At 40.3% G+C, this 19,022-nt stretch overlaps 1 protein-coding gene across 3 annotated transcripts in view; it reads left to right on the plus strand.

Annotated features, from left to right (window-relative positions):
• Positions 1–19,022, plus strand: part of LOC133619264 (uncharacterized) — a 49,728-nt gene that overhangs the window by 13,318 nt on the left and 17,388 nt on the right. Inside the window, exons 2-3 of one of the 3 annotated variants that reach the window (XM_061980211.1) lie at positions 4,692–5,003; positions 5,303–6,672. The exons of 1 other annotated variant lie outside the window; for it this stretch is intronic. In XM_061980211.1, coding sequence (XP_061836195.1) covers positions 4,692–5,003; positions 5,303–6,249 — 1,259 coding nt within the window. In that variant the 3' untranslated portion in view covers positions 6,250–6,672. Of the gene's footprint in view, positions 1–4,691; positions 5,004–5,302; positions 6,673–19,022 lie in introns of those variants that run through there. One more of the 3 variants, XM_061980207.1, reaches the window with a different exon arrangement.

Consider the following 19,022-nt stretch of genomic DNA (forward strand, 5'->3'; position numbering starts at 1 on the left):
GTGTGTGTGTGTGTGTGTGTGTGTGTGTGTGTGTGTGTGTGTGTGTGTGTTTATATATATGCATATATATATATATATATATATATATATATATATATATATATATATATGTATATATATGTATATATAGTATATGTATATGTATATAAATATAATATGGAAGGATCGAGAGGGGGTGTGACTTTCATATTTTGTCAATATTCAGTGTTTTATCGTTCATAGTAAATATTGTAAATTCCACATTCTTTATTTTCATGTACATTCTGGGTGTCTCATTCAGTAAAACAATTTAAAATTCCATTCCGTTTTTTTAATATAGCTATTAATTTATAATTGATATGTGTGTGTGTGTGTGTGTGTGTGTGTGTGTGTGTGTGTGTGTGTGTGTGTGTGTGTGTGTGTGTGTGTGTGTGTGTGTGTGTGTTTATATATATGCATATATATATATATATATATATATATATGTATATGTAGTATATGTATATGTATATAAATATAATATGGAAGGATCGAGAGGGGGTGTGACTTTCATATTTTGTCAATATTCAGTGTTTTATCGTTCATAGTAAATATTGTAAATTCCACATTCTTTATTATCATTTAGATTCTGGGTGTCTCATTCAGTAAAAAAATTTAAAATTGCATTCCGTTTTTTTAAGGTGGTCTGTCATAATGTTTTTAGCATTCAGACATTATTGTGAGGTTTTGTATTAATGTTCCTAAAAATAGATATACCGGCCACCAGACACATTTTTCTCTCAAAATTTGGGCTCCCGAGGCAAAATAATTGCCCAGGCCTGTCCTAGACGTTACACTAATCGAGACGAGGCCTAAAGAACGCATGAGTAATGATCTCAGCGTCACTGATGGACAAAATGGGACAGATTTGAGGAATATTACAGAACTAAAAGAAGGCTGTTTTAGTAGCACTCTTAACATGCAGCTCAAAAGGACAGAGTTGGATCGAAAATAATACCGAGATTCTTTACCGAGTCGCTCTGTACGATTGTTTTATTATTGAATTTTAATGCGGGATGATGGTACCCTTAAACATGATGACGGTACCCTTAAACACGTGCCTGAGTCTAGCAGAACGGATCATCAACATTTCCGTTTTCTTCGTGTGAAGATGCAAAAAGTGGTCGGACATCCATTGCTTGATATCATTAAGACACGCTGTCAGGTTCAAACACTGATGACATCTACTAAACAAGACAAGAAGCAAGGAATTAAACAGAGACATAATTAAATTTGGCTCAATTGAGGAGAGACGCCTGGACTGTACTCGTTGTACAGTTCCACCACGCAAAGATTGTACGCCTCCTCTTTTATTTGGACTTTCCCTGATTACATGGCAACAGCTGTTTCTAAGGGAAGGGGTCGTAAACAGCCACCGCCTTTGGTTACAGAACAGTTCAAAGAAAAGGTTGTAAAACTGTTCAAAGAAGCGGTGCCTGGGGGGGAGTCTGGTCCTGCTTCCTCTCCGCTTTGTAGTTCTCGGGTCAAAACAATATATTTCTGTTGATTACAATACGTCAAAGAAACAGAACACCTTCATGTTGCTTCCCGTCCTACACAGTGGAGTTTTACAAGCCTTCTTCTTGGTAGGTTCAAAGACAGCTTTTGTCTACTCGCCGGGAACTCATTGAAACACAAAGTTTTGTGATATCTTAGATACAATTATTCTGACACACGCATCCAGGTGACTACAACCTGGCGTGTTGGTCAGCTTTATAAGTGTTTTATATCGATCAATATCAATAATAATTGATATTCAATTATCTATCGTAAATAGGAACTAGTGGAATAGAATGGGAAGTATTTTCAATGTAAATATTTTTATTTTAAAGGGGAACATTATCACCAGACCTATTTAAGCGTCAATATATACCTTGATGTTGCAGAAAAAAGACCATATATTTTTTTAACCGATTTCCGAACTCTAAATGGGTGAATTTTGGCGAATTAAACGTGTGACGTCACACCGGGAAGCAATCCGCCATTTTCTCAAACACCGAGTCAAATCAGCTCTGTTATTTTCTGTTTTTTCGACTGTTTTCCGTACCTTGGAGACATCATGCCTCGTCGGTGTGTTGTCGGAGGGTGTAACAACACGAACAGGGACGGATTCAAGTTGCACCAGTGGCCCAAAGATGCGAAAGTGGCAAGAAATTGGACGTTTGTTCCGCACACTTTACCGACGAAAGCTATGCTACGACAGAAATGGCAAGAATGTGTGGATATCCTGCGACACTCAAAGTAGATGCATTTCCAACGATAAAGTCAAAGAAATCTGCCGCCAGACCCCCATTGAATCTGCCGGAGTGTGTGAGCAATTCAGGGACAAAGGACCTCGGTAGCACGGCAAGCAATGGCGGCAGTTTGTTCCCGCAGACGAGCGAGCTAAACCCCCTGGATGTCTTGGCTCACACCGTCCCTTATGCCACCGAAGATGATCAAGAGAAGAATATGGGGTATGTCTACAGAATATAATAATTGATGAAAATTGGGCTGTTCAAACCGATATGGCTCAATAGCTTCAGTTTCTTCTTCAATTTCGTTTTCGCTACCTGCCTCCACACTACAACCATCCGTTTCAATACATGCGTAATCTGTTGGATCGCTTAAGCCGCTGAAATCCGAGTCTGAATCCGAGCTAATGTCGCTATAGCTTGCTGTTCTATGCGCCATGTTTGTTTGTGTTGGCATCACTATGTGACGTCACAGGAAAATGGACGGGTGTATATAATGATGGTTAAAATCAGGCACTTTGAAGCTTTTTTTTAGGGATATTGCGTGATGGGTAAAATTTTGAAAAAAACTCAGAAAAATAAAATAAGCCCCTGGGAACTGATTTTTAATGGTTTTAACCCTTCTGAAATTGTGATAATGTTCCCCGTTAAATGTAAGCTTCCACTCATTATAGTCCTTTCATTTATCTAGGCAAAAAGGACAGGAAAAGTCAGCACCAACATGGAGAATAATCAATGTAAACAAAATTTTAAAATCCCATTAAACACTTAGCACTAACCTCTTCCAATGAACATGCAAAAATAACAAACACAAAATATATGCTTAAGAAAGTGTAGCGAAATAGTGCAAAGTGTAAAAATGTAAACAAAGAAACCTGAGAACTATTTCCTGCAGGTTCAGTGCCAGTAAGATACGGTTCTGCGTGTGTTATTACCGGTCTTGGTGCGTGTTTTGGAATTATTTGTATTCAATGAAAGAATGTCCAGAGAAAGCTATGGTCTTTTAAGTAGAACTGCTTTCTTTTATACTTTTGCCTGTCATTCACAATCCCTATGTAAGACAAGAACACATGTTTTTATTTTTTTATGCATTTGAACTTGTACAATACAGCAAACCTGAGGTGGCTAACAATGCCGCAAATAGGAGTCATCTGTTGCCCTGACAGAGCCCTCTAAAAAAAATACCAAAACCGCTAACAATACTCGATTCACATCTCGTGACCTGAATATTAACCAAGTATGAGCGATATCATTATTAAAAGCGCTAATGTAGACCAATAAATTTTAGCAATTCCGCGATCACAGAGCGATAACTGCAACACATTCAGAGAGCTAACCCCATTCTGTGATTCTAGCTCTGCTTGTCCGAATCTAAGCCAAGTCATGGAAACATTGATCCATCATTCTGGCAAGGCGCTAAATGAATGTCCATGAAACACTACACACTAGGGATGCGCGGATAGGCAATTATTTCATCCGCAACCGCATCACAAAAGTCGTCAACCATCCGCCATCCACCCGAACTAACATTTAATCAAAACCGCATCCGCCACCCACCCGTTGTTATATATCTAATATAGACGATGCAAGGCATTAGTGAGGTTATAAAGCTTTTGCCTGTTAAAGAAAGGAGACTGATCCAATGCAGCAGAGACATTCAATGCGTGCCACGCTGTCACGGCCCAGACGCACACCAGTGCGCAATCATCTGGGAGCCGCGCTGAGCGCACCTCCAAGCGCGCTCGCGCCACTCAAACTGCTGCAGGCAGCTGCGTTCTATCTTGTTTTAACATCCTGTGGCACTCTTCTGGGATCACGGCGGACGAAACTGCTCATGCTCAGGGTGTTTGTGGAGGTTCGGGGTTTTGCACAAATGTGATGCACCATGTTAGATGTCCCGGTTTTGTGACTGTCGTAGACATAAACAGCGTCGCAGCTCTTGCAAATCACGTAGCCAGCATTACTATCATCCTGATTTACAACCTCATAAAAACGAGTCCACGCTGAACTTTTCTGGCCTTTTTTTCCCCTGGTCTTTAGTATTCCCTTTTTTAGATTGTCGCGTACCACGTTTGCTGCCGGCGTTGCCATCTCTTTTTTCTTCTTCTTCTGTTGTGGCGTGTTGCAGGTGCCTGCTCGTTTTTCGTATGTGGGTAACAACATTTAACTATGTATATATATTTCCGAATTGGTTTAACTGCCACCCGCCTGAATCTATTTAAAATCTAATTTTTTTTTATTTCAACCGCCCGACCCGACCCGCGGATAAAATCTTTTTTTTTTTTTTTTTCAACCGCCCGACCCGCGAATAATCCGCGGACTCCGCGGTTGTGTCCGCAAACCGCGCATCTCTACTACACACACATACAATACTTAGAAGAAAGTATATCATTGATCATGTCTGAGCTAAATTGTGTCTGTGTTGTTTGTGTCCTGCAGACATCCAGCAGCTAATTGGTCATCCAGAAGAACGTTCCACTCAGTCAGGAGGGAGCCCCACTTTGAAGCAGGAGACTCCACAGCCACCCCACATTAAAAAGGAAGAGGAAGAACTCTGCATCACTCAGGAGGGAGAGTATCTTCTAGGACCGCAGGAGGCTGATCTCACCAAGTTGCCACTGACTGTTGTCTCTGTGAAGATTGAAGATGATGAAGAGAAACCACAACTAGACAATCTCTTTGCTCCACTATCAGATAGTGAGGCTGAAGACGAGGTTGAAGAACCTTTGAGCAGCGATACAGACTGTGAAGGTGATATGAGGACTCACACTGACAACAAACACTCTGAATGCTCAAAAAAGAAGACAAGTAAATAACGTTTGAACTACTCAATTTGTGCTTAAAACTTTACATAAAAGGGCAATTTAACACACAGGAAAAAAATGTCATTGTTCAGTTTGCGGTCCAAGTTTTCCTAAAAAGAACAAATAATTGAACACATAATGACACACATAAGTGAAAAAACAAATAGGCACTAGATAAATTGTCATGAAACACTGCACACAAATACAGTACATAGAAGTAATGTTTGTGTTGTTTGTGTCCTGCAGTCATCCATCAGCTGATTGGTCATCCAGAAGAACTTCTCCCTCAGACAGGAGGGAGCTCCACTTTGAAGCAGGAGACTCCACAGGCACTCCACATTAAAAAGGAAAAAGAGGAACTCTGGATCACTCAGGAGGGAGAGTGTCTTCTAGGACCGCAGGAGGCTGATCTCACCAAGTTGCCACTGACTGTTGTCTCTGTGAAGACTGAAGATGATGAAGAGAAACCACATCTAGACAACCTCCTTAAGACTGAAGACGAGGTTGCAGTACCTTTGAGCAGCGATACAGACTGTGAAGGTGATATGAGGACTCACACTGACAACAAACAATTTGAATGCTCTAAAAATATAAGAGGTAAAGAACGTTTCAGCTGCTCAGTTTGTGCTAAAAGCCTGACGAGGAAGATAGATCTGACTCAACACATGAGAACGCACACAGGAGAAAAACCATTTAGTTGTTCAGTTTGCGGTAAAAGCTTTTCTCAAAAAGGCAATGTGACGCAACACATGAAAACACACACAGGAGAAAAAACATGTATATGTTCAGTTTGTGGCAAATACTTTTCTCAAAAAAGCAATTTGGTTCAGCACATGAGAACACACACAGGAGAAAAACCATTTAATTGCTCAGATTGTGGTAAACGCTTTTCTCAGAATAATAGTTTGACTCTACACATGAGAACGCACACAGGAACAAAACCGTTTACTTGTTCAGTTTGTGATAGAAGCTTTTCTCAAAAGAGCAGTCTGACATTACACATTAGAACACACACTGGGAAAAAACCATTTAAATGTTCAGTTTGCGGTAGAAACTTTTCCCAAAAGATCCGTTTGACTCAACACATGAGAACGCACAAAGGAGAAAAACCATTTGTTTGCTCAGTTTGCGGTAAAAGATTCTATCATAATGTGCACGCAGTAAGACACATAAGAACACACACAGGAGAATAACCAATTAATGGTTTAGTTTGTGGTATGTTGCTCACATGTGATGACATCCACCCAAACTTAGAACCTCATCAAAGTAAATCCACTGCTTATTTCACAAAAATCTGATGAGTTCATCTGCATAATCTAATCTCCTCACGACCCCATGTCCTCTGTGTATCTGAAACTTTCCTGAATAGTAAGATAGATGATACTTGTAGTGCTTGCAACATACGTAAATTGATCTGCCTGAAACTACACCTTCCAGGTCGCCTGGTGTTCACGTTTACATTTTTCCAAGGCTGCCCCTGTCAAAAATCGATTCCTGCCTATGCTGGGGCTTCGTCTGTCCACAACTGATTACAATGTGTAGGACAAACACTTTTTATATTCATGGTTATCGTAAGAATATGTGTTAGAATTTTTTTGACCCTTTATTGTGCCTGAAAAAGGAAAGAGTTACCCATTTCTATGGTATTATTTGTAAGGAACTGTTGTTGACCCAATGTTGCCCAGGTGTTCATTCAATCAATTCTTGGTTGCCAAAAAGGGTTTTGAAGTAACACTTTGATATTGAAACATCTCATCTGTGCATAAATTATTATAGGGGATGCACAGATGAGACGTGTCAATATCAAAATATTATTTTGAATCAATAAGTTGTTGTTTGGAGTTGATTTCAGCTTTTTAAAGGGTACTTTAACACGTAAATAGTACAGTCTGTACTTTATTATCATTATTGTAACTCTCTCGAATAAATACATCCAAACACTTTATTAATATTTATTATGTGCATGAATAAAGATCAGTTATTATTGTATGTAGCTTCAAAACAAAAAATATGTTTTAGCACATCAACATAAGATCAACAACAATCCTTTACCATTTCATCAATACCAATAACAAAAAATGGATTAACTGGCTGAAAAATTAGTTAACTGGCTGGAGTATAAAGACAATATAACATACAAACCCCGTTTCCATATGAGTTGGGAAATAGTGTTAGATGTAAATATAAACGGAATACAATGATTTGCAAATCCTTTTCAACCCATATTCAGTTGAATATGCTACAAAGACAACATATTTGATGTTCAAACTGATAAACATTTTTTTTTTTTTCGCAAATAATCATTAACTTTAGAATTTGATGCCAGCAACACGTGACAAAGAAGTTGGGAAAGGTGGCAATAAATACTGATAAAGTTGAGGAATGCTCATCAAACACTTATTTGGAACATCCCACAGGTGAACAGGCAAATTGGGAACAGGTGGGTGCCATGATTGGGTATAAAAGTAGATTCCATGAAATGCTCAGTCATTCACAAACAAGGATGGGGCGAGGGTCACCACTTTGTCAACAAATGCGTGAGCAAATTGTTGAACAGTTTAAGAAAAACCTTTCTCAAACAGCTATTGCAAGGAATTTAGGGATTTCACCATCTACGGTCCGTAATATCATCAAAGGGTTCAGAGAATCTGGAGAAATCACTGCACGTAAGCAGCTAAGCCCGTGACCTTCGATCCCTCAGGCTGTACTGCATCAACAAGCGACATCAGTGTGTAAAGGATATCACCATATGGGTTCAGGAACACTTCAGAAACCCACTGTCAGTAACTACAGTTGGTCGCTACATCTGTAAGTGCAAGTTAAAACTCTCCTATGCAAGGCGAAAACCGTTTATCAACAACACCCAGAAACGCCGTCGGCTTCGCTGGGCCTGAGCTCATCTAAGATGGACTGATACAAAGTGGAAAAGTGTTCTGTGGTCTGACGAGTCCACATTTCAAATTGTTTTTGGAAACTGTGGACGTCGTGTCCTCCAGACCAAAGAGGAAAGAACTGTCCGGATTGTTATAGGCGCAAAGTTGAAAAGCCACCATGTGTGATGGTATGGGGGTGTATTAGTGCCCAAGGCATGGGTAACTTACACATCTGTGAAGGCGACATTAATGCTGAAAGGTACATACAGGTTTTGGAGCAACATATGTTGCCATCCAAGCAACGTTACCATGGACGCCCCTGCTTATTTCAGCAAGACAATGCCAAGCCACGTGTTACATCAATCAATCAATCAATCTTTATTTATATAGCCCTAAATCACAAGTGTCTCAAAGGGCTGCACAAGCCACAACGACATCCTCGGTACAAAGCCCACATACGGGCAAGGAAAAACTCACCCCAGTGGGACGTCGATGTGAATGACTATGAGAAACCTTGGAGAGGACCGCATATGTGGGTAACCCCCCCCCTCTAGGGGAGACCGAAAGCAATGGATGTCGAGTGGGTCTGACATAATATTGTGAGAGTCCAGTCCATAGTGGATCCAACATAATAGTAAGAGTCCAGTCCATAGTGGGGCCAGCAGGACACCATCCCGAGCGGAGACGGGTCAGCAGCGTAGAGATGTTCCCAGCCGATGCACAGGCGAGCGGTCCACCCCGGGTCCCGACTCTGGACAGCCAGCACTTCATCCATGGCCACCGGACCTGTGCCCCCCCCCCTCAAGGAAAAGGGGAGCAGAGGAGAAAAGAAAAGAAACGGCAGATCAACTGGTCCAACAGGGGGGCTATTTAAAGGCTAGAGTATACAAATGAGTTTTAAGATGGGACTTAAATGCTTCTACTGAGGTAGCATCTCTAATTGTTACCGGGAGGGCATTCCATAGTACTGGAGCCCGAATAGAAAACGCTCTATAGCCCGCAGACTTTTTTTGGGCTCTGGGAATCACTAATAAGCCGGAGTTCTTTGAACGCAGATTTCTTGCCGGGACATATGGTACAATACAATCGACAAGATAGGACGGAGCTAGACCGTGTAGTATTTTATACGTAAGTAGTAAAACCTTAAAGTCACATCTTAAGTGCACAGGAAGCCAGTGCAGGTGAGCCAGTATAGGCGTAATATGATCAAACTTTCTTGTTCTTGTCAAAAGTCTAGCAGCCGCATTTTGTACCAACTGTAATTTTTTAATGCTAGACATAGGGAGACCCGAAAATAATACGTTACAGTAGTCGAGACGAGACGTAACGAACGCATGAATAATGATCTCAGCGTCGCTAGTGGATAAAATAGAACGAATTTTAGCGATATTACGGAGATGAAAGAAGGCCGTTTTAGTAACACTCTTAATGTGTGACTCAAAGGAGAGAGTTGGCTTCATAGTAAAAGAGTGCGGGTACTAGACTGGCCTGCCTGTAGTCAAGACCTGTCTCCCATTGAAAATGTGTGGCGCATTATGAAGCCTAAAATACCACAACGGAGACCCCCGGACTGTTGAACAACTTAAGCTGTACATCAAGCAAGAATGGGAAAGAATTCCACCTGAGAAGCTTAAAAAATGTGTCTCCTCCGTTCCCAAACGTTTACTGAGTGTTGTTAAAAGGAAAGGCCATGTAACACAGTGGTGAACATGCCCTTTCCCAACTACTTTGGCACGTGTTGCAGCCATGAAATTCTAAGTTAATTATTATTTGCAAAAAATAAAAATAAAGTTTATGAGTTTGAACATCAAATATCTTGTCTTTGTAGTGCATTCAATTGAATATGGGTTGAAAAGGATTTGCAAATCATTGTATTCCATTTATATTTACATCGAACACAATTTCCCAACTCATATGGAAACGGGGTTTGTACATCCATAAACGTGGATGCATATGCAAAAGTGCAATATATTTATCTGTACAGTGATCTATTTATTTATTTATATCTGCACCTTATTGCTCTTTTATCCTGCACTACAACGAGCTAATGCAACGAAATGTCAATCTTAGCTGTACTGTAAAGTTCAAATTTGAATGACAATAAAAGGAAGTGTAAGTCTAAGTCATAACGACAAATATAAGTGTTTGTTTTACAATTAGTAATCCGTTGTGGACAGACGAAGTATGAAATCGGTACGCGTTCCAGCGGTGCAGCGACAAGAATACATTTTTGGCAGGGAATCACCGGAAGCAGCAAATAATAGATTTAACTTACAATTGTGTCGATGTCACGATCAATGCTGATGGCATCATAGGTGGAAAAATAAAATGTGTCCTCTTCACTGCCTCCCAGGTGGACAGATATTACGATGTGAAACATGTTATGTCCATACATTTTGTTTTTAACAGTGACTTCTTAATCTCTCCTATTTCTGGGGCTGAGGTTGCTGAGGTAGTTAAAAAGCTTCTCGGTGGCAAAGCCCCGGGGGTAGATGAGATCCGCCCGGAGTTCCTTAAGGCTCTGGATGCTGTGGGGCTGTCTTGGTTGACAAGACTCTGCAGCATCGCGTGGACATCGGGGCGGTACCTCTGGATTGGCAGACCGGGGTGGTGGTTCCTCTCTTTAAGAAGGGGAACCGGAGGGTGTGCTCTAACTATCGTGGGATCACACTCCTCAGCCTTCCCGGTAAGGTCTATTCAGGTGTACTGGAGAGGAGGCTACGCCGGATAGTCAAACCTCGGATTCAGGAGAAACAGTGGGGTTTTCGTCCTGGTCGTGGAACTGTGGACCAGCTCTATACTCTCGGCAGGGTCCTTGAGGGTGCATGGGAGTTTGCCCAACCAGTCTACATGTGCTTTGTGGACTTGGAGAAGGCATTCGACCGTGTCCCTCGGGAAGTCCTGTGGGGAGTGCTCAGAGAGTATGGGGTATCGGACTGTCTGATTGTGGCAGTCCGCTCCCTGTATGATCAGTGTCAGAGCTTGGTCCGCATTGCCGGCAGTAAGTCGGACACGTTTCCAGTGAGGGTTGGACTCCGCCAAGGCTGCCCTTTGTCACCCATTCAGTTCATAACTTTTATGGACAGAATTTCTAGGCGCAGTCAAGGCGTTGAGGGGATCTGGTTTGGTGGCTGCAGGATTAGGTCTCTGCTTTTTGCAGATGATGTGGTCCTGATGGCTTCATCTGGCCAGGATCTTCAGCTCTCGCTGGATCGGTTCGCAGCCGAGTGAAGCGAATGGGATGAGAATCAGCACCTCCAAGTCCGAGTCCATGGTTCTCGCCCGGAAAAGGGTGGAGTGCCATCTCCGGGTTGGGGAGGACATCTTGCCCCAAGTGGAGGAGTTCAAGTACCTCGGAGTCTTGTTCACGAGTGAGGGAAGAGTGGATGGTGAGATCGACAGGCGGATCGGTGCGGCGTCTTCAGTAATGCGGACGCTGTATCGATCCGTTGTGGTGAAGAAGGAGCTGAGCCGGAAGGCAAAGCTCTCAATTTACCGGTCGATCTACGTTCCCATCCTCACCTATGGTCATGAGCTTTGGGTTATGACCGAAAGGACAAGATCACGGGTACAAGCGGCCCAAATGAGTTTCCTCCGCCGCGTGGCAGGGCTCTCCCTTAGAGATAGGGTGAGAAGCTCTGTCATCCGGGGGGAGCTCAAAGTAAAGCCGCTGCTCCTCCACATCGAGAGGAGCCAGATGAGGTGGTTCGGGCACTTGGTCAGGATGCCACCCGAACGCCTCCCTAGGGAGGTGTTTAGAGCACGTCCGACCGGTAGGAGGCCGCGGGGAAGACCCAGGACACGTTGGGAAGACTATGTCTCCCGGCTGGCCTGGGAACGCCTCGGGGTCCCACAGGAAGAGCTGGACGAAGTGGCTGGGGAGAGGGAAGTCTGGGCTTCCCTGCTTAGGCTGCTGCCCCCGCGACCCGACCTCGGATAAGCGGAAGAAGATGGATGGATGGATGGATGGACTTCTTAATCTCACATGAAAAAGCATCTTATTGGCTCTCGTTCATTACTAGCCCCCACCTCTCTTTCAAAGTACGCCGTTAAAAAACTGTGATTGGATATTTTCCGAACTTGTCCCACCCATCGACAAGACGAATTGATTTTGTTTTTGTCAACATTTTTGTTTCGTATTTAAAGGGGAACATTATCACAATTTCAGAATAGTTAAAACCATTAAAAATCGGTTCCCAGTGGCTTATTATATTTTTCGAAGTTTTTTTCAAAATTTTACCCATCACGCAATATCCCTAAAAAAAGCTTCAAAGTGCCTGATTTTAACCATCGTTATATACACCCGTCCATTTTCCTGTGACGTCACATAGTGAAGCCAACACAAACAAACATGGCGGAAAGAACAGCAAGCTATAGCGACATTAGCTCGGATTCAGACTCGGATTTCAGCGGCTTAAGCGATTCAACAGATTAGGTATGTATTGAAACGGATGGTTGTAGTGTGGAGGCAGGTAGCGAAAACGAAATTGAAGAAGAAACTGAAGCTATTGAGCCATATCAGTTTGAACCGTATGCAAGCGAAACCGACGAAAACGACACGACAGCCAGCGACACGGGAGAAAGCGAGGACGAATTCAGCGATCGCCTTCTAACCAACGATTGGTATGTGTTTGTTTGGCATTAAAGGAAACTAACAACTATGAACTAGGTTTACAGCATATGAAATACATTTGGCAACAACATGCACTTTGAGAGTGCAGACAGCCCAATTTTCATCAATTAATATATTCTGTAGACATACCCTCATGTCAGCAGGCCAAGGAAGCTAGGGTCGATATTCTTCTCTTGATCATCTCCGGTGGCATAAGGGACGGTGTGAGCCAAGACATCCAGGGGGTTTAGCTCGCTCGTCTGCGGGAACAAACTGCCGCCATTGCTTGCCGTGCTACCGAAGTCCTTTGTCCCTGAATTGCTCACACACTCCGGCAGATTCAATGGGGGTCTGGCGGCAGATTTCTTTGACTTTATCGTTGGAAATGCATCTGCTTTGAGTGTCGCAGGATATCCACACATTCTTGCCATCTCTGTCGTAGCATAGGTTTCGTCGGTAAAGTGTGCGGAACAAACGTCTAATTTCTTGCCACTTTGGCATCTTTGGGCCACTGGTGCAACTTGAATCCGTCCCTGTTCGTGTTGTTACACCCTCCGACAACACACCGACGAGGCATGATGTCTCCAAGGTACGGAAAACAGTCGAAAAAACGGAAAATAACAGAGCTGATTTGACTCGTGTTTGAGAAAATGGTGGATTGCTTCCCGATGTGATGTCACGTTGTGACGTCATCGCTCCGAGAGCGAATATTAGAAAGGCGTTTAATTCGCAAAAATTCACCCATTTAGAGTTCGGAAATCGGTTAAAAAAATATATGGTCTTTTTTTTGCAACATCAAGGTATATATTGACGCTTACATAGGTCTGATGATAATGTTCCCCTTTAAAGAGCTGACGAAAAAGAGCAACGGGGATTCCTCGGAGACAAAGTTGATCAGAGTTTTAGAAGACATTTTTCCGCTTCATCAGATGAGCAACAAAACGTCTTCTAAGACAAACCAAACAGTTTAGTTGTGATAAATTGAATGCCCTGAGATGACCATGACCTGGATGAATAAAAGAACATTCACAGACTTTATCAGAGTTTTCAATCATCAATCAATCAATCAAAGTTTATTTATATAACCCTTAATCACAAGTGTCTCAAAGGGCTGCACATCCCAGATCCCACATCAGGGCAAGAAAATGCTCAACTCAATGGGATACAATGAGAAACCTTGGAGGGGAATGCAGTTCCCCTTTCATACACAGGTTAAATAGTGTTCTTTAAGATGGAAAAAATATCAAGGAGTAGAGTAGAGTTAAAGGTAGTTACCGTTTTACGACACTAGATGGCAGTAGTGTATTGGCTATGACAGCCATGTTGGACACCAAGGATGTGTGAGGATGTGCCTGGAAGCATGCAATTGCAGTCGTTGTTTTCCTGACGAAATAAACCAATATAATCAGTCTAAATCCCAGGGGCGTCACTAGCTTTTAAGGACAGGGGGGCTTAGCCCCCAGGAGATGCACAGGATGCGAGCGAACGTAGCGCACAGCACAAAACCTCACAAACGGCTAACAATTAAAGACTTAGAAATTATTCATTGTTTTTATTATTATTTCAGTCGGTTTATTTTCAATCTGTGTTCGGTACAACAACAAACATGGCTTTGCACAGTGACATTTTGTTTACAGCATCAACAGGAAACAATGACTTGCATGATCCTTCAAGATACACTGAAACACAATGAAAGTCATGGCATTAGCCTCTATGTTATTCATTCACAACATAGAGGCTAATGCCACGACTTTCACTCACAATACAATAATTGTTTGTTCCCAAATATTTTGAAGTTGCACAGATTGCATTTTGGGCACATAAGTGGCTAAAACGGTTGTAAATTCAAGCCCTGGAAATATTAGTCTGTTACTTGAATTAAAGTAATATCTGTATCGGGATAATTTGGCTTGTATATAATATATTTATATGTATATATTATGGCAAGTCGTTAAGGAAATTAAATATATATGGAAGTCTGAATAGCAATGAGAAACGTTTATATATACTGTAAATAAGAAAGACTTAGAGTCCGTCTGCTCATCTGAAAAAGAGCCAAAGCTGTCAAAGAGCTGAGGGACCATCTTCAAATTTCAATGCTGAAACAAATAATGCAAACAACAAAATGTAACTTCCAGGGCTTGAGACTAACGTAGTCCTGTCGTCCCGGGGACGGTAAAAAAAAATGCACGGGACGAAATTAAATGCTCTCCGGGACGATGGCTTTTAACCATTTTTTTTCTTTTTATGTATTTATTCATTTTACATTTTATATTAAATGTCTTGGTTTTTCCTCAATCTGAAAATCCTATGAAATGTTTAACAAGCCATCCTATAACAATACAACAGCTATTAATGTAACAATACAATAAAACACATATATTTAATGATGTTTTTTTCATTATTTTAACAATAGGCTAATGTATATTACTTTATATGGATTCTACAAGAAACACAAAACTTAAAAACTAAATTATTTACAATTGCAGACACAAGGTTTTGTGCAGCTTCACTCATTGTAAAGGAAGACGGAAGTCCACGCAGGAGAAAAATGACTACAAAGATGGTGTCTGGGTTTTTCTTATATATATATATATATATATATATAAATACATATTAAGTCTTTCATACATGTATATATATATATATATATATATATATATATATATATATATATATATATATATATATATATATATATATATATATATATATATATATATATATATATATATATATATACATATATATATATATATATATGTCTTAATAAGGTTATCCAAAAAATATCCAAAAAATAGTGCTCGATACCGTAGTAGAGCGCAATATATGTATGTGTGGGAAAAAAAAATCACAAGACTACTTCATCTAAATTCTAAATTCAACTAAATCTCCTGATGATTGAGGGAACCCCTCATGAAACAGGCCTGTAGAGATGAAGTAGTCTTGTGATTTTTTTTCCCACACATACATATATATATATATATATATATATATATATATATATATATATATATATATATATATATATATATATATATATATATATACACATATATATATGTATGAAAGACTTAAAGGTATACGAGATAGGCTCCAGCTCCCCCTGCGACCCCAAAGGGAATAAGCGGTAGAAATGGATGGATGGATAGAGGATGTTGTGGATCATGTTGAGTATTGGTCCTCCTAATTGTCAATCATTCTGGTGATGTTACGTAAGGACATATATATATATATATATATATATATATATATATATATATATATATATATATATATATATATATATATATATATATATATATATATATCAAATAAAACAAATGGCTTTTCAATAAGCCATTTTTTATTTATTTATTTATTACAACGCCAAAGAGAAATACTTTAATTTCAGTGTTCATTTATTTACACATATACACACACATAACACTCATCTACTCATTGTTGAGTTAAGGGTTGAATTGTCCATCCTTGTTCTATTCTCTGTCACTATTTTTCTAACTATGCTGAACACCCTCTCTGATGATGCATTCTGCTTCGTCTCCTTGTTGTGTGCGCAGTTGTGCACTGCACTCTCTAAAAGCCCTAGATGTTATTGTCACATATGGATGTACAGTAGATGGCAGTATTGTCCTGTTTAAGAGTGTCACAACATTGCTGTTTACGGCAGACAAACTGCTTTTCGGTAGACGAAAACATGACGCTGTAGTTGTGTGTTGTTGCCGCGCTGCGAGGACGTTAATGAAACTGCCTAGCAATAAACCCACATAAGAATCCAAGAACTCGCCCTCGATCATTCTACAGTTATAACGTCATTGGCCAGGCACGCTGTTTATATTGTGGGAAAGCGGACGTGAAAACAGGCTGGACTCAGGTCCGCCTGAATTTCGGGAGATTTTCAGGAGAAAATTTGTCCCGGGAGGTTTTCGGGAGAGGCGATGAATTTCGTGAGTCTCCCGGAAAATCCGGGAGGGTTGGCAAGTATGAAAGTGGAGCTAATACATTTTAATACAAGCAGTGATGAATACTTACTTTCTTGAAAAAGTTTCTTATGTCCATTTTGCATCTGTTCACGTTCTTGTTCTGCAGTGCTGTGTGCTAATGTGCGTCGTACACCTGCAGGACCGCAAGCAAGGTCGCAGAGAAAATACGGACTGGATTTTGAGTGATGTGGGCATTTTCTATATGAACAAGTGGAATGGATTGGATACTGACGCACTAAAAGGGCTCTCTACCTTACGCTATGAAGTGAGGGGAAACTGAGTGAATAATGACAGGTTATATGATTATTTATTTAAACTCATATTCGGGCCACTTTATAATGAATATGTCGGCATGTATTTGTAAAAAAAATATATATATATATATTTTAATTTTTTTAATTTTTTTTAACACCAAATTATTTAGGGGGGCTTAAGAATATTTTAGGGGGGCTTGAGCCCCCGTAAAATAGGCCTAGCAACGCCAATGCTAAATCCTATATATTTTACATTCTACTATAATTACTGTATTGAATTAACAACCCCCTGGTGCTGTATTGTACTGTTTTTGTACTTGTTTTTATTTGTCCTTGTTCATATGTTTGTTTGTAAATGTTGTACTTTATAAATAAAGGTGTGTATAAAAATAAAAAATAAATAAAAATGGATGCCAAAATATGTAATGATTTGTTGATACAATAGAATGCATGTTTTTTTTTTTTTCAAACTTCCATCCATCCATTTGCTACCGCTTGTCCCTTTTTTAGGGGTTGCGGGGGGTGCTGGAGCCTATCTCAGCCTTTGCAAAATTTAGAAGGATTTATCAAAGTATTGTTTTAATAAGAAACAACAACAACAAAATAATAATAATGAGTGTAAATATAGTTCTAAAACACACTCCAGCTCATACACTATCAAAAAACATGCATTTTTTTGTCAAAGTATAATATTGGTGCAATTAATGTAAAAAAAAATACACAGAACGACCAAAAAATGTGTTTTCTTCAGCAATAACGTAAACGTTTTGACTTTTGTGGGAAGTATGTCAACTCTGGTGACATATCTATATAGCAGCATCCTTTTATAATTGTATAGCTGCATGCTAGGTGAGATACGGGCATACTTGCCAACCCTCCCGGATTTTCCGGGAGACTCCCGAAATTCAGTGCCTCTCCCGAAAACCTCCCGGGACAAATTTTCTCCCGAAATTCAGGCGAACCTGAGTGACGTGTCGACAGCCTGTTTTCACGTCCGTTTTCCCACAATAAAACAGCGTGCCTGCCCAATCACGTTATAACTGTAGAATGATCGAGGGCGAGTTCTTGGTTTCTTATGTGGGTTTATTGTTAGGCAGTTTCATTAACGTCCTCCCAGCGCGGTAACAACACACAACAACAGCAGTCACGTTTTCGTCTACCGTAAAGCAGTTCGTCTGCCGTAAACAGCAATGTTGTGACACTCTTAAACAGGACAACACTGCCACCTACTGTACATCCATATGTGACAATAACATCTACGGCTTATAAAGAGTGCACAACTGCGCACACAACAAGGAGACCAATCAGAATGCATCATCAGAGAGGGTGTTCAGCATAGTGACAGAGAATAGAACAAGGATGGACAATTCAACCCTTAACTCAACAATGAGTAGATGAGTGTTATGTGTGTGTATATGTGTAAATAAATGAACACTGACATTCAAGCATTTCTCATATATATATATATATATATATATATATATATATATATATATATATATATATATATATATATATATATATATATATATATATATATATATATATGAATACTTGACTTGGTGAATTCTAGCTGTAAATATACTCCTCCCCTCTTAACCACGCCCCCCCGAAATATTTGTATTATTTTTGTGCAAACAACCCCACCCACCCAGAAAAGGGATGAGTGGTAGAAAATGGATGGATGGATGGATGGACCTTTTTTTCTGGCTTGAGCATGTGCAAGTACCAGTGGAATAAAAGTTATTTTAATTTCTAATTTGTAGTTGTCGATTATTTGATGTGATGGGTGTAAATTATATTATATTATATTATTTGTTTCAAAACAATAATAAAATGCCTATAATTTGGAAAAAATGCTGTCTCGTTGGGAACGGAAGTGACTGACGTCTGGCGCAGCGCATGCGCAAGCGGGTCGAGCAGTGGTAGTCATAGACATCTTATAAGTAGACGCAGCATTGGCTGCTGTGACGCGAGAAATTCGGCCGCCATCTTGAAGCGGTGACGAGGAGCCGGCGAGCAGCCTAAACTAACAGTTGACAGGTACAAAATAAAGATGGTGTTCAGCGTTTTCCTGCTCAAATAAGCGGACTGTTGAAAATAGGGGTATTACTTTTCACAAGTAAGATTTAACATTAACGTACTATTGGTTGTATTTTGTGAAAAGATATTACCACAGAGTTGAGAAGGAGCAAAGATCTTCAATAGTACTGAAATCGTAGCCACTAGCAAACAAGAGTATGA

The sequence above is a fragment of the Nerophis lumbriciformis genome, linkage group LG20, assembly GCF_033978685.3.
Source record: "Nerophis lumbriciformis linkage group LG20, RoL_Nlum_v2.1, whole genome shotgun sequence".
NCBI lineage: Eukaryota > Metazoa > Chordata > Actinopteri > Syngnathiformes > Syngnathidae > Nerophis > Nerophis lumbriciformis.